The sequence below is a fragment of the Alligator mississippiensis genome, chromosome 3 (assembly GCF_030867095.1).
Source record: "Alligator mississippiensis isolate rAllMis1 chromosome 3, rAllMis1, whole genome shotgun sequence".
NCBI lineage: Eukaryota > Metazoa > Chordata > Crocodylia > Alligatoridae > Alligator > Alligator mississippiensis.
In genome coordinates, this window is record NC_081826.1 from 138108883 (window position 1) to 138129811 (window position 20929).

Below are 20929 nucleotides of genomic sequence, written 5' to 3' on the forward strand. Positions count from 1 at the left end.
AGTGAAATGTGAAAGATTTTGATCCTTTAATCCTTTCCATCCCCCATTATTCTTGTTTTCACTCCTTTCTCTTTACTTGCCCCTCCCCACCTGTTGACTTCAAACAGGTTTTCAAAACTTTTCCCCTCCTAACCTAGAAGAGGAATAGAGTCCTGGTTCCAATCCATGCCTCTGCTCAGCCCCTGTAGTGACAAGTCACAGCTGGTCTGAGACAGCATTAAGCCTTAACCTGTGAGTGCTCTGAAACAGTTTAATTTTATGATGGCATAACATTCCACAAATTAAAATATTTTAAAGGTAGCAGGTAACAGCACCCTAGCTTTGGTAACTATAAGCCAATTAGCCTGGCCTCAGTATCATGTAAATAATGGAAAAGCTTTATATAGGATTCAGTAAGCAAAGAATTAAAGGCTGAAAGTATGATTCATGTAATTCAACATAGTTTTATGAGGAAAGGGGTTTGTCAAACTTTCATTCATTTTTTTTTTCCTACACAAGATAGGTTTGGTTGATAAAGGTAACTTTGTGAATAAAATATTTTTGTACAGTACTTGATTCACTGTTTCATGATGGTGATTATTAAAGTGGGAATGTTTCTAGTGGAATTCTGAAAAGATGACTTCTAGTTCTGATGACATATATTTTGAATTAAGAATTAGCAGAGTGGTAAATAATTATCTTAATTGCCTGATAAGGTAGCATACTATTATTATTATTATTATTACTTTTTAAAAGCATTTTAATACAGGCAAAGTAAGGTCTTCATTCTTGGAGCAAGGTACAGAGGCCATGACTCCAGGTTTATCCCGAATGTGGTAGATCAGTAACTCTGAAAGGAGTTTAGGTGTTATAGCACAAAACCAACTTGCATAGAGATGTCACCGTGATGATATAAACAATGTACTCCTAAGCTATATATAAAGAAGAGTGGTGAGTTGGGGGAAATAAGGTGTTTTTTTAAACTTTTATTTACTAATGAATCCAGCTTCTTGTAAAATAACAGATCCAACATTCAAAAACAAATACATAACAGATAAAAGTTTCCCACCAACAGTGCTACCGTAACCCGAACGAATCAATGTCCACAAAGTTTTGTGTTCCTTTTTCCGCTCCCGTGGCCTTGACAGTTCTCCAGTGCCTCAGTCAATATAAGCTTTTGTGTTTCTTCATCTCTATATATAATAATTTATCCCCCCCCGCTCCCAAAAGGAAGAGGGGATACTCCACTAGTAGAGTAAATCATCTCTCTATATAATAATTTATCCCCTCTCCTCCGCACAATACAAATCCTGCTATCTGCCAGTTATCTCTACCCCCAAACCTCTAATTCATTCTCGCTTTGTATGGTACTGGTTGTCATTGACATTGGAATACACTGTCCAGTTCTGGGGTTCACATTTTTAAAAGAATACTGAAAAATGGAAATGACTGCAAAGACTAGATGCAAAAATATTAGAAACTGAAAGAAATGCCTGGCAGTAAGAGACTTAAGGAGAAAAATGAGCAACAAGAGACTTCATTAGCGAACAAGTACATTCATGGACAGAACTTATAGATGGCTCTAATCTAGCAAAAAAAGGCATAGTGAGAACTCATAGCTTAAAACTGAAGCCAGACTTTAAAATGAGAAAAAATGTACAAAGTTTTTAACAGGTTAAGTTGACTAGCTAGTCCCCAGCTGTTGTTCCTGCCATGTCATCGGAAAGGGGTTTGACACTGCACTCTTCCTGGATTCGCCCCTGCTTAAGTTACAGCATATTGAAAACTGAAGACTATAAGAGTAAGCTCATGTTACATAATAAATACCTATTCATTATCATAGGTATCCTTCAAAATATCTTACGGGAGGGGAGGGAGAGAATCAAATATAAACCTGAAGGAAATGGTCCAATATTGCAGTATTCAAATGGCAGATATGCTGACCTTTTAGGGATGTGCATTAAAAATCACATAATTGTTCAGGCAGAAAAAATACAACTGCATTCACATGATGTGTGATTTTTTTTTTCTTCACTTATTCACTCTGCAAGTTTTAGACTACCTACTTGTTACCTTGTGTCAACTAGGAAGCTAGGACAGGAGGCCACTGTTTCTCTGTAACCTTTAGATATTACAAATTCTCTGCCCCCATTCTCCCCCAGTCTGATCCAATTTAAAAGCAATAGAAGTTATTACTTTTGGTGCAAATGACTACAGAGCCTGAATCTGCCTGTACTCGCTGAAATCAGTAGGAGGTTTATCACCTGCAGTAAATGTAGGATCAGCCTCACACATAACTGGATTTCACAAGCACCTGTATGCATAGTTGCCCAATGTCTGAGAGTATGTCTGGCTTATACTATGCAGTGCCATATAAAGATTCCTGAGCTAGCTCAGGTACCAGAAGCAGGAGCACTATGCTACCATTCCACTTCTGCTCCCATGGCCTTGACAGTTCTCCAGTGCCTCAGTCAGTATAAGCTTTTGTGTTTCTTCATATCTATATTGCCGTTGCATCAAAGCATGCCTTCTTTTGTAAGTGGTTATATTTTTGTGGCACAAGGATGATTATAGTAAGCTATGTTGTTTTAAGGAAGAAATCATAATTTAAGCAAAGTATTTCAGAAGTTCTTGAGAGGCTCAGGTCTGTCTCCCTTCTGTTTCCACCACCTGCCTTCACACTATTGGATCCAAGTCCCAAGTGCCCGGATCAACCATTTGCAAGCTCTGTCCCCCTAGCTCATTACCTGAGGTCACTCTCACCCCATCTGTTGGTTCCCATTTTCCCCCATCTATTTCCCTGCCTTGTCTTCCAGTCCCAATCTCCTTGTCTGTCTAGTCCTGGTGTTCCCCCTGCCCATCCCACTCAATTTCTACTATTTCTCTTCCCTGTTCAGTTCATGTCCATTTTTTTTGTTTGTTGTAAGTAGTAGGAGTATTGAGAGCCCAAGTGGATACCATTCTGATGCCCCAAACTGGACCTGGACCAAGATCTGGACCTGGCATGGACTGTAGGAATTCAAAGCTGCAGTTGCATGGACAATATTGCTCAGCCCTCAGCTGGAGGTTCCTAGGGCAGATGCAATCTTAAGGGAATTTTTGCTGCAAAGCTCTAGTAGCTCTTTAATGAACGTAAAGGAATTGCAGTTTTTCAAAGGCTCATGAATAGACCAGTTTGGGGCAGATTTTCACCAGTAGAGTAAAAGCCCATCCTTAACATGCAGGCTACCTTCTTGCCAAATTTGGAATGCATTTGGATGGAGAATCTTAAGAGCTTTCAGAGAGAGGATTACATTAATCTTGTAACCGCAGAATTTAAACTGGGGAAAATTCAGCCCAAATACTTAAAATTCTGCAAAGTTGCAAGCAACTAAAAACAGTTTTTTATAATGGGAATTGTTATACAAGTGTCATCTATAATGTATTTTGAGTTTATCTTTCTAATTATACATATTAATTATTTCTTCACCCATAACCTGACATTTGAATTATTCATGAATAATTGCAAATTAAGTGTGTTCTAGTGTTTTACTTGCATTGCATTTCACTAAAGTCCTATTTACTGAACTGTTTTTTTAAGCTGCATATCCCATAAACTACAGTAATAGCTTAAAAAAAACAACGAACCAAACAAAACAAAAACCCTGTGGAACTGTAATGCTTTTTTTTTTTTTTTACATATGGTTAATTTTATTTGCTATTACTATTTCTTTTTCTTTCTTCCCCTACTCCAAACCTTACCTAACTTTGGTGTTTGGAAATATGTCTGTTTCTCCATTAGTTATTTCAAGTGATTAAGAACATCTGGAGCCCATCTTTGACAATTAATCTGTACAAATTTAATGTAGTTATGCAAGGTGTATTCACAATAGTGAATATTTAACATAGTTTTCTTTTCCATATTATTCTAATTCTGCATACAGCAATTCTGGACATTTTTATATTTTCAGGAACGTCTTCTACTTTCTTTACTGCCTGCTCACATTGCTATGGAAATGAAAGCAGAGATTATTCAGAGGTTACAAGGTCCCAAAGCAGGTCAGCTGGAAAATACAAACAACTTTCATAATTTGTATGTCAAGAGGCACACCAATGTGAGGTACTGCACTTTACTCTCTCATTTGTCAAAAAAGTTAGCAAAAGGGTGTTTGTTTGTTTTTAATAAATGAGAAATATAGGGAAAAAAAGGCTATTTTATTAGGATTTTTAATTGCTATACCCAAATACAGTAAAAGTCGCGTTAACCGGCACTTCATTAACTGGCATGCTCTATTAACCGGCATGCCGGTTAATGCTGGTCGATGCGGCAAAAGGGAAGCCAGAAATGAGACTTCCGGTTTTGTCAAATCCCACAACTCGGGGGAAAGCAGCCTGCGTGGAGCCCCCCCCTCCCTTTCCCCTAGCACACTGACACCAGGGGAGGGGCGGGAGGGGCAGCACGGTTAATCTGAGATGTCGACGCTCTGGATGCAGTGGGAGGGGCGTCTTTGCCCGACCAGGCAAAGACACCTCTCAGATAACCGGCATATTTGGTTATCCAGCACCCCCATTTTCCCATGGGTGCCGGATAATGGAACCTTTGCTGTACATCCATTTGGTCAAACTCTGACAACAGATTGCTCATTACAGACAGGGACCTCTCTCTTTTTTTCCAGCAACAGCAGAGAACTTTATAAAAGCAACCTTATAAAAGCAACCTTTTCATATATGGCAGAATAGGCTTTCTTCATGGATACTCGTGTTTGCAAGCAGAACTGCCAAATTCTGCTTCCATTTACACTGGTTTCTATCTTTAGTAATTTCATGGGTATTACTGAAGTAACTCAGATTGTTCAGTTATATCACTAAGAGCTGAATGTATGGCTTTTACATAGACAGCATACCTGATAAAATATTTGTGGATGATACAGTCGTCTGGAAAACCTAAAGGTTTATCAAACACTGTATTTCAGAAGTTAGGTGGAAAAAAAAAACTTTTTCAAATAAAATTGATGATCTTATATGGTTGTTATGTCTGGAGACAGACAACAATAGTACAAAGAGCTGAGCAAGTACTGGGGAAAAATTAAAGTAAATTCATTCCAATTTTTAAGTGAGCTTGCTTCAGTTTGCACCTTTCTGTGTTTGTTTTCTGTGTGTGTTCCAGTGAACAAGTACTGTTGAAGAGACAGTAACAGATGTTAAATGACTGCTGTAAGAACTTTTTCAGAATGCAAATGTTCTACTTATAAACACAAGTGTTTGTCCCTGAAACTGATTCTTATTCAGTCTCCTCCACTTGGGGAACAAAAACATATGCTATGACCAGTGGGCTCCTGTACACGTGCAGGGAGCTGGCTCCAATGCACTGGAAATCCAGCACATCCGAACAGGCTTGATTAATTGAGTCTGCTGTAGCACAAAAATAAATGTCCTCCAGCAGACTGTGGAATCACATATATCAGTGTCCCTGTGCTGAAAAATGGTGGTGGGCACTTTGAACTAAAGCTTGTTCAATAAGCTTTAGTTCAAATCACCCAACCACCATTTTGCAGTGCGGGACATGCTGATACACATGACACCCCAGAGCTTTTAATTGGCATGGCTTGCTAATTAAAATCTTCCCTCCCACCCCAATGCCTCCCAGAGCAGGTGTAAAAATGCCCTATGCATTCTCGCAAACAAGCATGAATTTAACAGTGAGTTACAAGTACTCAAAACATTAATTGCTGTAAGCCATCCATAAGCAATATGCAGATTATACACAATCACAGAAAATATCATATAATTTCTAACAGAAAATACACACAGTGAAATCATGTTCCTGATTTTGGACAAGAAAATGTCCATATTTTCCTGAACATATTATAATAAACACAGGGATTCCTCTATGACCCAAATAAGTGGTCCACTTAGTCTGTGGTTCTGTGTGTGACTGGACACACTAGTTCATGAATATGGGCCTGTTTCTGCAATGTACTGCACAACTATGCTTGGTAAATTTTTCTGTGTGCTAAAACTAGGGAAATTGGTATTCAGGTTGTTTCTTCTTTTTTCCACTGTAGTATTTTGTATGCTGATATTGTGGGGTTCACTCGCCTGGCCAGTGATTGCTCACCTGGGGAACTGGTACACATGCTTAATGAACTCTTTGGCAAGTTTGACCAAATAGCAAAGGTAAGTGTCTGCTGGAGCTTATCTCATCTCTGGTACAACTATTAACAACTACTATTTTGCAAAACTATGGGCAAACTAAGAAAGTGCAGTGACTTAACAAGATGTGGGCACTTACTGTGCATCAAGTGTTCTATGGTAAGTGCCTGCTGTTACCCTAAGGGAAGTGAAAGCTCAATGGGGAAGGATTACTCTTCAATGAAACAAGTTTAATACAAAAGGTATTAATGGATTTTCAGGGACTTGAAAAGGGTGGAATAGAATTACACTTACATGTTTAAGTCCCCATCCAGTTATTGCCTTGTCTTCTACCTCCCCTTTTTGGGGAAGGTCATTGAATGGGTAGTTGCCTGGAAGCTCCAGGTACATCTGGATGCCATTGGTTTCCTTGGCCTGTTTGGCTTTTGTCCTGTATATAGCACTGAGACTCTGCTTGTGGCATTGGTTGATGATCTTTGCCTAGAGACTGACAAAGAAAATTGTGCCTTGCTTATCCTCTCCATGGACTGAGACCTTGTAGTGGTAGAGACGCTTGTGTGTCCCAATGATCCTCAGCTATGTTACCCAGAGTCTCACACTGCTGGCAGGGTCACCCATGGTGAAAAGGCCAGTGGGGAGCTTCCAGACAAACAATAGTCTCGCTCTAAGTCCTCAACAGCAGATCAGGTGGAAGATAATGTCAGGATCACAATGGCTGTAAAGATGGAAGGATACTGCAGCAAGATGGAGGCTTCCTGTCACCTAGGGTTCACACTTGCCACTGGGCCCAGATCTCCACTTTGTCAAGATTGTTTGGTTGCCATTTCCTCACATTAAACAAAGTCACGCTCAGGCTTCTACCACAGAAAACAAAACACTGTCTTGTGCCAACCTCCAAAAGCCCTGTGGCAATGAACTAATGGTTACAGAGTCTTCCAAAGTGGTTACAGAGACATACAGGACCAAATCCAGCGGTCTCCAGCCAGGAATCTGCATGCAGTGGTTGTAGCCTGATGGTCATCCTCTGCCTGGGTTGAGACAGAGGTGCAATTTGGCAGCTGCTGCCGTGATTGATCAGTTCTATTCAGGATCCCCTCTGCTCACCCCACATGGGGAAGGGGCTAGAAAAGGTGCTCTAAACCTAGGCTGTCTTGCCTACTCCTGGCTGGATAACCATGTCCAGTGAGATCACCTTCTCTGTGGTTGAAAATATCATAAGAAGACAGTGATTTTCACAACTGGAATGTTCATACCTTAATGGATAACCAAGACAATGAACAACCAGAAAGAACTGCCATCTTCTCCAGGAAACCAGCAAAAATCAACATTGACATTGCAGCTCTGAGTGAAACAAGATGACCAGATGAGGATCAGCTCTGGGAAGAGAGAGGAGGCTACACCTTCTTCTGGAAGGGAAAACTGGCCCAGGATATATGTGTTCACAGTGTCGGTTTTGCCATCAAGAATCAGCTCATCAGTCAGCTTGTGGAGCTCCCTGTGGACATTAATGAACATGTTATGACCCTCTGTCTTAAGCTCAGCAATAACCAGTATGCCACCATCATCAGTATGTATGCCCCAATACTTGATGCTGACAATTATGTCAAAGAACTATTCTACTCGAACCTTGACTATATACTGATTAATATTCACAAGGGGGAAAAGTTCATTCTCCTCAATGACAGAGATGGATGTGACATGGAACTCTGGAGTGGCACCACTGGGGAGGAAACATTAGGGAAAGTAAACGCCAATGGCATCCTTCTCCTGAATAAATGTGTTGAGCACAGTTTTGTCATCATGAACACCATCTTCAGACAGAATGACAAGTGCAAGGCCACCTGGAAACCTCTTTGCTCTAAGCACTGGTACCTCCTCGACTATGTTTATTGTTAGAGCCCATGATCAAATGGATGTCCATGTCACATAAGCCATATGAGGAACCATTGACTGCTGGGCAGATCCACACGCAGTCTTGTTAGATCCATTATGAACATCCAGCTTTCTCTGAAACACTTAAAACAGCCAAAAGAATTGTGAAGAACTCTCAACACCAGATGTCTTCAAGATCCAAAGGTCTGTAAGGATCTCTAACAGTGTCTCCATGAAACGTTCTCTGCCCTATCCACAAATGAAAGCAACGTTGAGGAATTCTGAAGGGGGTATAACATTTCCATGCCTGTGACCTATGCTGAATCCATTGTCTATACCACTCATCAACACCAAGACTGGTTCAAGGAGAGTGACACCTCATCTCAGCAGAAGGAGAAGGCATATCAGCTCCTCAAAGCTGAAGCTCAAAGAAGGATCCGGGAAATCAAAAATCAGTGGTGGCAAGATAAAGCCAAAGATATCCAGCTCTCTGTTGACTTTTACATGCAAAGCTTTTGGGGGCAATGAATGCCATCTGCAGTCCAACTTCCCATAGTCCTACTTTTCCTATGATCACAGAATGGCTTGATGCTCTTCAAAAACAATTAATCTATCCAAGCAAAATGCAAAGAGAACTTTCAGGAGCTCCTGAACTAAGAGTCAACTGTGGCAGGTACCACCATTGAGTCCATCCCCCAAAACCCTAAAAGGGAATCCCTCACCAACCCTCATATTCTAAAAGAAGTCTTGTGTACCATCAAGGAAACAAAGAACAACAAAGCTACTGAACTGGATTGCATACCTGCTGAAATCTACTAAACTGGCAGTGGGAACTGGTACTGAGACTCCAAGAATTTATTCTATGAATTTGGAATAACTAAGAGATTCCTGGGGACCTAAGGAATGCTAACATCTTTAATAAAGGAGATGTGTCTGTGTGTGGGGAACTATCAAGGTATTCACCCTCCTTTCCACAGCAGGGAAAATCCTTGCCTGTATCCTCCTACTGCTTGCTGAGGAAGTCCTGCCAAAATCCGAGTGTGGTTTCAGACCATCCTGGGATTCAATTTACATGATCTTAGTTGCTTGCCAGCTCCAAGAAAAATGTTGGGAACATCAGGATCTGTATATGGCCTTCACTGACCTCACTAAGGCCTTTAATTCCATCAGTTGCAAAGCCTTGTGAAAAGCAGTGGCCACATTTAGGTGTTCTGAAAAGTACATCAGGGTTCTGAGGCTTCTCCATGACCAGATGGCTGCAGCCATTCTACCCAGTGGATCAGAGACTAACCTGTTTGTCATCCAAGCTGGGGTCAAACAAGGATGTGTCATCACTCCAAATCTGTTCTCCATTTTTTTGACAGTCATCTTGGTTCTTGTTTTGTAGTGTACTGCCTTCCTTTTGGAATTGACATGGAATGCTGAATATGCTCTTCAATCTGGGACATTTTCAGTTGAAGACCAAAGTACTAAAAACAACCATCATTGCCCTTCAGCATGCCAATAACTGCACCATCCTTGTGCACACTGAAGAAAGCCTCCAGACCATATGCTGGATCTCTTCAGGAAAACCTACTGAACTTTGGGCCTGTTTCTCAATATCAAGAAGACTGAAGTGCTCTACCACCCTGTCCCGGGTCATGAATGCTCCTCCTGCCCCCAGTTACCCAGGACTGAGGAAGAGACCCTGGAAGTAGTTGAGCTGAGCACTTCCCCTACCTCAGTAGCTACTTCTTGCAGAGTGAATATTCATGAGGAGATCCAGCACAGGATCTGGTGCACAAGTTCCTCATTTGGGAAATTGCTCACTGTGTCTTTTATTCATCACAATCTCTGGAGAGACCCCGAGATCCGAGTCTAAAGTGCAGTCAATAGGGCTGTGCAAAACAGGCCCTATTCAATTCAGATCTGGCCCGAATCGGGGACAGTGATTCAATCTGTTGATTCGGATCACTGTCCGGATCACTGTCCCTGATTCAATTCAGCCGATTCCGAATCTGAAGATTTGATGCTGATTTGGCAAATCAGCAATTCAGATGAAGGCACAGCTTTAAACGTTTTTTTCTACATACCTTGAGGTACCAGGCATGGCTTACGATCACTGTGGTGCTGGGGTACAGGGAGTGTCCCACAGGAGCACGGGTGGGGCACTCCAGCATGCTCGGCAGTGAACCCGGAAGGGGACTGGAAGTACTTCTGGTCCTCTTCCAGGTCTGCCAGGGGTGCCACCCCACCGTGCCCTCCTGGCTCAGCAATTGGCCACAGGGGGACTCCGGGTGCCCCACCAGACCCAGGGGGGACCAGTTGCCAAGCCAGGGGGAGCATGGGGGGGTCCCCCATGTGCGCTTCCCAGTGGGCCAGGAAGTGGGCCAGAAATACTTCTGGCCCACTTTCAGGTCTGCTGCTGAGCACACTGGGGAGCCCTCTGCACTTCTGTGGGACACTGCATCTGCCCCAGTACCACAGCGTTCAGAGCCCCTGCTACCTAGAGGCATGTAGAAAAAATATTTAAAGCTGTATCTATGCCCGAATTGCCGAATCTGTCTGAATCTCTCTGAATTGATTCTGAGGGTTCCAAATCGATTCAGAGAGATTAAAGGGTCCTCTGATTTGATTCAGATTTGGCGATTTGGCCACCAAATTGGGCAGAATCTCTGCTGAATTGAATCAGGGACCAAAGCTTTGCACAGCCCTAGCAGTCATCATCCCCACTCCCCTCAACAAAAGTGAAAGATGGGTGACCTACTGTCATCATTTTGATAGCCTGGAATGCTATCATCAACAATGCCTCTGGAAAATCCCCATGTCAAATGGGAAGATCGCCACACAAACGACAGCACTGAATAGGTGATTCTGAAGCACCAACTTCGCTGGACTGGATATCGTGTGTGGGTGCCTAACTCAACTCCCAAAACAAGTCCAGCTTAGTAATGGTCTGAGATCACACAATAGCCAAAAGAAATGCTACAAGGACAAATTGAAGACATCCCTCAAGAAAACAGATGATTTCAGAAAAGCACACTTCAACTCACTCCAGGAACTCATGGGCAGGATCCCCTGGGAAGCCAGTCAGAAAGGGAGAGGAGTTCAGGAGAGCTGGCTGTACTTTAAAGAAGCCTTACTCAGAGTGCAGGCACAAACCATCCCTATGTCTAGGAAGATTGGCAAGTATGGCAGAAGATCAGCTGGCCTTAGCAGGGACCTCTTCAGGAAACTAAATCATAAAAAGGAAACTTATAAGAAGTAGAAACTTGGACAAACAACTAGGGAAGAATATAAGACCATTGCTCGGGCATACAGGGATGAAGTCAGAAAAACTAAAGCGCAATTGGAGTTGCAGCAAGCAAGGGATGTGAAGCATAACAAGAAAGATTTCTATAAAGGGTTTCTACAAGTATGTCAGTAGCAAGAGGAGGATCAGGGAAAGTGTGGGTCCCTTGCAGAATGGGGGAGGCAACCTTGTGACAGAGAATGCAGAAAAGGCTGACGTGTTCATTACCTTTTTTGCCTCAGTCTTCAAAGGCAAGGTCAGCTCCCAGACTACTGCACTGGGCAGCACAGTTTGGGGAGGAGGTGAGCAGCCCTCAGTGCTGAAAGAACAGATTAGGGACTATTTAGAAAAGCTGGACATACACAAGTCCATGGGGCCAGATGGGATGCACCTGAAGGTTCTGAGGAAGTTGGCTGATGTGATTGCAGAGCCACTGGCCATCATCTTTGAAAACTCATGGTGACCAGGAGAGGTCCTAGATGATTGGAAAAGGGCAAACATAATGCCCAGATTTAAGAAAGGGGGAAAAGGAGGATCCAGGGAACTACAGACCAGTCAGCCTCACCTCAGTCCCTGGAAAAATCATGGAGCATATCTTCAAGGAATCAATTTCCAAGCACTTGGAAGAGACAAAGGTGATTAGGAACAGTCAACATGGATTCATCAGGGGCAAGTTATGCCTGACCAATCTGATTGTCTTCTATGACAAGTGACTGGCTCTGTGGATGTGGGGAGACCAGTGAATGTGGTATACCTTGATTTTTGCAAGGCTTTTGATATGGTCTTCCACAAAATTCTCAGCAAGCTAAGGAAGTATGGGCTGGATGAATAGACTGTAAGGTGAATAGAAAACAGGCTGGAGCATCAGGCTCAGAGAATAGTAATCAATGGCTCAGTGTCTAATTGGCAGCTGGTATCAAGTGGAGTACCTCAGGGGTCAGTCCTGGGGCCAGTTTTGTTCTGTCTTCATCAACAACCTTGAAGATGGCATAGAGTGCACCCTCAGCAAGTCTGCAGATGACACCAAGCTGTGGGGAGTAGTAGACAAGTGTAAGGGTAGGGCTAGGATTCACAGTGACTAGACAAATTGGAGGACTGAGCCAAAAGTAATCTCATAAGTTTCAATAAGGACAAGTGCAAAATCCTGCACTTAGGATGAAACAGTCCCATGCACCAGTACAGGCTGGGGGCTGACTGGCTGGGCAGCAGCTCTGCAGAAAAAGACCTGGGGGTTACAGCGGACAGTAAGCTGAATATGAGCCAGCAGTGTGCCCTTGTTGTCAAGAAGGCCAATGGCGTGCTGGGCTCCATTGGTAGGTGTATTTCCAGTAGGTCAAGGGATGTTATTATTCCCTTCTGTTCAGTACTGGTGAGGCCACATCTGGATTATTGTGTTCAGTTTTGGGCCCCCCACTACAGAAAGGATGTGGACAAATTAAAGAGTCCAGCAATGGGCATCAAAAATGGTTCGGGGGGTTAGGCACATGACTTATGAGGATAGGCTGAGGGAACCGGGCTTATTTAGTTTAGAAAGAGAAGACTGATGGGGGATTTAATAGCAGCCTTCAACTACCTGAAGGGGAGTTCAAAAGAGGATGAAGCCGAACCATTCTCAATGGTGGCAGATGACAGAACAAGGAGCAACAGTCTCAAGTTGCAGCTAGGGAAGTTTAGGTTAGTTGTTAGGAATTTTTTCACTAGGAGGGTAGTAAAACACTGGGACAGAGGTTGTGGACTCACCATCCTTGGAGGTCTCCAAGACCTGTCTAGATAGAGCTTTGGGCTGGGATGATCTAGTTGGGGATGGTCCTGCTTTGAGCAGGAGGTTGGACTAAATGACCTCCTGAGGTCCCTTCCAACCCTAATTTTTTTATGATTCTCTGATTCTGTAATGACATCAAGAGCTGGGAGGAGCTGGCTGCCAACTGAGTCCAGTGGCACTGCAACCTCACCCAAGTAGTAGCCTATTTCAAGGTAAAGCTTCTTGCCCTTGAAGCAGAAACAAGAGAGTGGACAAAGGAAAAGGAGAGAAGTCCTCACCTATGGTCTTACTCTCTCCTGTGGAAAGACCTTCAACTTCTGCGGCCAGTCTGTGGTTCAAGGATTGGACTCTTAAGTCATCCTAAAACCTATCAATGAGCCATGGTAGAGATCATCCTTCAATTGAGGGATTGGCATTGTTGTGGATGCCTTGCTTATCTTACTATATTTTTCATTGGCTGTGACAGTTATCCATGAAGTGCTGTTAAAGCATTTATATGACCTGTTGGGTATTTGTGGAACCGTTAATTGGTTCTACTCTTTCCTAGCAGGGAGGCCCCGGCAGGTGATTGGCCTTTCCTGTGGAGTTCTCCAGGGCTCTGTCTTGTAACACCCCCCCCCTCCCCCCCAAATGCATTCAATGTATATGTGAGTCTGTTTTTCTAAATTTGTAGCTGGATTAAGGATAATACTGTCAGATATTATTAGCAGGACATTTTATATTGCTTAAAGAAAGGCTGAAATGAATGCCTGTATATTTATTATTGCTGATCATTTAGTAGTTAAATGTATTTTCTCAGCACTTCAAGTATGAGGCCAAACATCTTAGTTTTCAAGTTACAAACCTGGCCTGGAAGGATTGCACTATTTGAGATTGCAAAAGGAATTTCTTAATGTCTTGGATATAAGGAACCACTTGATTCTATTATATATATATATTATAACTCATGCATTTTTCTGTTTTCATACATCATGGAAAGTAGGAGAGGAGGTAAGAATGGGTTGCATATTGCTTTCTAACAGTTCTTCTTTTACTTACTCAGTAATAGCTTTTTATACCTCAACAAGGTTCATTACCATTATAGTTAGATTAGTTGTTGTTGTAACTTGTTTGAAATCATATAAATTAAACACAAGGTGCTACAGAGATTTGATTAAGTCATATGACTATCATTTAGTTGAGTTCTTGCTTTTTCTTGCAGGAAAATGAATGTATGAGAATTAAAATTTTAGGCGACTGCTACTACTGTGTGTCTGGATTACCTATCTCTCTTCAAAATCATGCCAAAAATTGTGTGAAAATGGGACTGGACATGTGTGAAGCCATAAAGTAAGTGCAAAGGTTTTGCTAAATGAATGATATTACTCTGTTAAAGATGAAAGATCCCATTCTTTTCCATCTACAGCTATACAGCTGGCTTGTTTTTCAGAAGCTCTTATGTTTTCATCCTTCTCCCACGCAGCAGTCTTGACTCTTCAGCAGCAGCAGTGGTAATGAAGACTGTTACAAAATGGGCTATGGTCAAACAAAGGAAAATGTGTCATCCCTTAGATTATTAGACCACATAGAGCACATGCTCTTAAGTGACTTAGAATGATTTATTTATTTGGCCAGAGCATAATGCATTTCAACAAAGGTGATGATGTGAGTGAAGAAGATTATAGATGAGGCAAAAGTGTTTAGAACATATTCAAGAAGGTGAATTTGTACAGGAAAGCAAGTTTCTTTCTGTACACCAACTTCCAGATGTCACTTTGTCATCATCAACATTGTTGTCAATTATTCTCAAACAACAATGATCCTCAGAGCTGTTTCAAACAAAAGATTCCCCTGGCTGAAGTTTTAAGCTGAGGACAACATTCAAGCAGGCTGTAGCTGCAGTTGGGTGCTTCTGCAATTCAGAACATATGTAAAACTATCCTAAATGGCTTGATATCAGCTTTATATTACTATGGTGCTTAAGGCTTCTAGTGAATCTGGCTCAAGGACTTTGAAGGCCTCCTTTAGACAAGAATACAGCCTTCAGGTTTGATTCTGACCTGGAGAAGTTAGGTTGTAGCCACATTCTGTCTCTCAACATAGGAAAGTCTGTAGTTAAGGCCTGTCTTAAGAAGAAGCAGATGCTCCATGCTGGCCAAGTAGCTGCATCTGAGGTTGGAAGAATTGCTTCTAAATTCTAACATTAAGCAATAAGTAATGAAGGCTGTGCTTGAGGCAGAGGCTATGTTAAGAATACTTTTGTTAGTTAGGAAAAATATAAGGAGGCATTAAACAGGATATATAGGGTGAAGCTTCCAAAGGAGTCATGTTCATCTAATTGAAAATTCCACCCTTAACCAAGAGGCAAAGATTTTGTGTGGTATCTTTTTATTGGATAAGGTGTATAATTACAATTGTATTATTGCTCTTTTGTCTCATAAGGGCTTCTCATAGTTCACAGGCTTCCTCTAATCAGAAGTCACATTTACATGGAGTTGTGTCTGTTGTGTAGCTCATCCTGCTTCTGCCTCTTTCTTAAAAATGAGGAAGGGCACTTGATGCCCAAAATCTTGTCCAGCAAGTCTCCTGACTATACCATTGGTACAGTAAAAGATATCACAAATAAATCTTTGCCTCATCCATTTTCTGGACCATTGTGGCTACAGCACTTCATCCTCAAACAACAATTTTCTTGGACCTGTAGATAGTTACACTGATGTCTGCAGTGTAGACCTGCTCTGAGTCATGTGAGAGAATCCTATCCCAAACTTGTTCATTCAGAAACTAACTCTTGATGTGTCGGCCCATTTGTTAAGTAGAGATCTGGCTTCATTATCTTAAGCTGGAAACCCAAATAAATATATGTACACTTGAAGAAAAATACTATTACAGCCAAGTACATGAGTCTTTGCAATTCCCACATCAGCCTTTTATGGTGTTTCTGGAAGTGAAATTATTACCATTTGGAGGTCCAGATTTTTTATATTGGCTATTTTGATCTGCTGTTATAGGAAACTGGTTTTATAAGGTATGTGCTTTTTGTTGGATATGATAGCTGCTCTGGGAACAATACACCTGGGTTTCAGGTAATCATGAAGATCTTGTAATAATATTTCCCTATGAACCATCATTAGAAGCATTCATACTTACTGGTATTTTGTAAGTTATATAGTGGTTCTTGAGACATACATCAAAGGGAATGAAAAAAATTACTGTTTTTGACATTGATTCTAATAGGCATACTAGGAAGGGTGGGACCAAACATGAAAACGTCAAATGCTTTTGCTTTGCAGGCATTTATTGAAAGGTTGTAGATTTCTGAAAAGCAGGGTTGGTATCTTTCTACCAAGTAAATCATTTGTAAGACTGATTTCAAGAGCTGAATACCACCAAAGAGCTACATTTTATAAGGATATTTTCTTTATCCAGCTACACATATGTGTTTTGGCCTCTATATTATATCCTAAGAAATCCAGGTTTCTGGCACATTGAGTATTTATCTTTATTGAGCTTCAGACTCTGTTTTGAGTAAAATATTGTTTCTACTGGACATTATTTTATTATGTTCCTCTTTTTATCTCTACATATGAGGACATCATCCAATATTATATTCCTTGGCACAACAGAAGCTTTGATATTTTCTTTGGAAGATGCTCATCACACTAATGATTCCAACCAGAAGTCTTAAGTAATAGTATTATCAAGATGGTGTAATCTAAGTTATCCGTATGAGAAACATAGGCTGTAAGACACAGATTGGTTAAGTAATTTTATTACGCAGTTGCCTCCACTAGATTTCATACTGTTCGTTGGATCTATAGTCCTGAACAGATACAAACATATCCTGAATAGATTAGAACAGATAAGTTATGACAAAGTAAGAAAATTTATGGTTTGACAATCGTGATCATAATGTCAAAAATCCAATTCAATATGGAAGGTTACACTTTTCAGAAGATTATAAATAATGTAATGAATTAAAGCTGTAGCCATTTCTTGTTACAGAAGCAGAAAAATATGATGGTATCTATCTAAACTAGCTGTGTCAAGTAATTATTTTTGGGGGGTATTGTGACAATAACAGCCAAAGACTTTTCTGTCCCCAGGTAGTTTTAATCTCTGGGCTGTAAACTGAGTCTTGGCACTGCCCTTGTGCTTTAGAGGTTTTAGATATGTCCCAGTGTACAGGCCCTTCTTCTGAAACCTGCATGTCATTCTAGCCACTTGTCCCCAGGTTCCAGTTGTGACTGCTCAAACTTCCACCAAAACTTAAGCACCCTCTTCCTCACAATTTTATCACAGATGCAAGCCTCCTGGCCTACAGCTTAGTTTCTCCTGGAGGGCGAAGAGAGATGTGAACACCCAGCTTTGGAGTACCAAAATAAGCACAAGAGGTTACAGAACATTAGTAAAAGAGTAAACTTCTTAAACACAAAGACTTTACTTGAGCCCAGCTTTTCCAGGGTGGGTGGGGTTACCCCATTCCTCGTTAGGTTTCTGATTCAGCTAGATCTCCTCACAAGCTGAACTGCTAAAACAGAACTAGTCCAGGTCTTGCCTTTCTATAACTTAACTGTTCTTGTGTTAGGTGTGGTCTGAGAAGTCTTCATCAGGTGTTCTCAGATTTCTGCCAGGTGAAATGGTTGCCAAAGGGGCCACTCTGCTGATAGCCCAGTTCTCCTTGAAAACTTTTAGCTACAACAGTCACTTTTCAGTGGCATATCAATCAGATCAACTGTCTTAAATTGTTAGTTTTGTGCAGAGGTAAAAAAATTAAGAACTGCCTTTTAGTAAGTCAGACCATGGGTCCATCAAACTTCATATCTTGTCATGCACAGCACTGAGCATATGTGTAACAAATAGGCCAATCTCATACAGTGGCAGAGAACAGATGGTGAGGGAGAGGGCAAACTGAACAGAGTGTGTCTGGTATTCTCCATTCTCTGATTTTCTCTCCTGTTGCAGCTTCCAGAATTCAGAGGCTTAAAAACTTCTGATTCAGAGACTGCAGCATATCTACCATATTCATCACCTACTGTTGGACCTTTCTTCTAAGAGTTGGTCCAATCCCCTTTTGAACTGGGTTAAGCTAACAATCTGCACAACTTCTTGTGGCAGTGAGTTCCATCAGTTAACTACTTGCTGTGTGGACAAAGAACTTCCCTTTGTGAGTTTTAAACCTACTACCCAATAGTTTCATTTTATGCCCACCAGTTCTAGTATTGTGATAAATAGTAAATAATCCTTACTTTCTCTGTATTGTTTGCCATTTTGTTGCCCATTTGCTCATTTTTCTGTAGTTCTTTGTAGTCCACATTGGTCTTTATCACTGAATTATTTTGTGTTGTCTACAAATTTAAAACTGCAAAGTTTTAATCCAGGATGGAAGGCAAAAACCTGCCATACAATCCAAATAGCTGCTATAGTCTGATGCTGGTATCTAAACATGCCATAGTCATAATTTCAAAGAGAAACCATGAATTGGATCAATAGATGGATCCAAATTGCCACATGTAACCCACATCTCCTCAGTGAAAGGTATAGAAACAGTGCCTGCTGTTTTCAAGGCATAAGCTTAAATTATCTCCAGGATTCTGGCCAAAAAGTGGATACATAACATTGTTATCAATATGCTCCATATTTTCTACATAATCATTGCATTTGTGATTAGAGAAGTATGATAAAAACAACTTGCAGCATCTAAAAGAAAACATAACAGGGCTTCTGCTCTTGAAGAGATGTCATCTAATATGTGCTGTGTTTATTTTTCTCACTCTGAAATATTTCATTCAGTTTTCCCAGGCCACTTACACAGATTTTTCATTGTTTTTACATCCTCAAGTGCTGGAAGAGCCATAGTCTGGAAGCTCATAGTACTATTATGGTATAATACCAACCACAACAATGAAGCACTTTATTATTAATTCTATCAGTTCTACACAGTTTTTGCTGCTACATGAGGATAATTCCAGTTCCAGTGGCCCCTGAAGTAAAAGAGGAATAGGTCAAGTTTTGGGGTGTGATCTTATAGAAGGAATTAGGAAACCTATTGAGTAATCTATTAAGACAGGCCCTATCTAGCTTGGTGCTTAATTGTCAAAAACAGAGCTAAAGTACCCAATGCACTTGAGTTCCATTACTGTAATTACTCCGATTTGAAAACACATGAATATTCCTGTTGATCATATTAACTTTAAAATTGCCATACTAGTTCAGTTCAAGTTAGCCTCTGTAGGTTCAATATTTTTAGCAGTGGTCAGACTGATTATAAAGGAGCAGACTAGCCACAGGTCCTGTCAAGCCGCATGAGCAAATGTTATCTGTTTATACAAACAGCAATTGGACTTTAATCAGATGGTTTCTGCAGCAGACTAAGCTATAAAATAAACCATAGTCTGCTTTTCTGTTTAAATCCAGCTGCTGTCTCTTCTTCAATACTCCTTCTTCCTAAACCTCCTCGACTCTCTGCCAGCCTTTTCAATTAAATACTGGTTCTCAACACTTGTCTTTGACTCAATCCTTTGAAATAATTTCCATTTCAGAGAATCGTCTCACTGGCATGAAATAACCTGTTGGATATATTGTCTTTAAATTAACTAAAAATTTGGATCATCTTAGCCTTCAATTTTGGTATCCCTGATCCAACAAAGCACTTACATTTGTGATTAGGCTTAAGTTTTCATAAGCTATCCAGGGCCAAAAATCCAATTAAATGCAGATATAATGGAGTTGGGCAAATAAGCATAGATCCAAATAAGGACTTGCGTAACTAAAATTGTACCCAATAAATTAATGTATACAGGACTCAGGTGGACTTTAGGTGAACCAAAAGCCTCTGATCTTTGGCCAAACTAAATTTATGGCTTCCTGCTGAACCTGGAAATTCTTTAAGAGCCAGATTCATAAAGGGATTTTGGTAACTGAGTACCCGTTTAGGTAGGCTTTACATACCAAAGTCAAGTTGACCAATTCAGAAAAACCCTGCCTAAACACCTAGGTGCTGGAGAAAAACTAGGCATCTTGGGATTCAACCAAGACTGGACTTACATGCCTGGATTATAGCTACAGAGAATGATAGAAAGGGCTGTGTTTTTTAATGAAATGTGCATTTACCTAAGGCCTTTGGGATTTGCAAATCAAGTATCCTAGAGCCTAAGTTACCTGAGGGGCCTCATTGATTAGGCTCACTCAAAGTGCACCTTACAGAGAAGGTGTCCTGGCTTCTGTCCAAGAAACTTTTGGCTAGAGTACTCAGCTGGGAAAAGGAACATGGAGGAAAGGGAGCAGCCTAGTCTTAAGGCCAAGGCCCTCTCAAGCCTAAGGAGGTTTAAACCCACATCTCTCATTTACCAGGAAAGTTCTCTAATCACCAAGCTAAGGGCTAGGTTGAGGGCACTCTCCACTTCTTTGTTGTAACTGATTCACTGAGTGGCTCTGAGTGCAAGATTTATAGGCCCAAAAGGAAAACAAACGAGAAACTGTCTGACAGTGTAACCCAGAACTTCTCCTCCCAGTGTAGTGACTTCTTCACTGGGGCTAGGTACAGACAATCAAAAAGCACAAGGCTGAATCGATTCAGTCTTTGCATATTGGTCTGAGCTGCACAGATTAAATTGAAACAGAAGGGAATGGACATTTACCTTTGATTCCGGAAATGCAGCCGCATTCCTGCAGGGACCCAGGCCAGAAGCCAGGGGACACTAGAGCATGGCTCTCTGGCACATAGCCAGCCTGGGCTCTGTGTTCACTTCCCCTTCCTGCTGCCTCTTAGGTCTCTGGGATTTGCAGTCCAGAATTACATTAGCAGTACTCAGCAGGATTGCTCATCACTTCCTCTTCCTGCTTCCAGGTCCCTCTTGGATTTGTAGTCCACAGTCACAGCCAGCAGTAAGTTTAAGCAGGGGATGGGGTATTTAACCTCCCTCCCTGACCCC

General features: G+C 41.3%; 1 protein-coding gene across 2 annotated transcripts in view; it reads left to right on the plus strand.

Annotated features, from left to right (window-relative positions):
• Positions 1-20929, plus strand: part of ADCY2 (adenylate cyclase 2) — a 430081-nt gene that overhangs the window by 295039 nt on the left and 114113 nt on the right. For both annotated transcript variants that reach the window (XM_006274493.3, XM_019491125.2), the window contains exons 5-7: positions 3930-4078; positions 6024-6135; positions 14218-14345. In XM_006274493.3, the coding sequence (XP_006274555.2) occupies positions 3930-4078; positions 6024-6135; positions 14218-14345 (389 nt within the window). The remainder of the gene's footprint in view (positions 1-3929; positions 4079-6023; positions 6136-14217; positions 14346-20929) is intronic.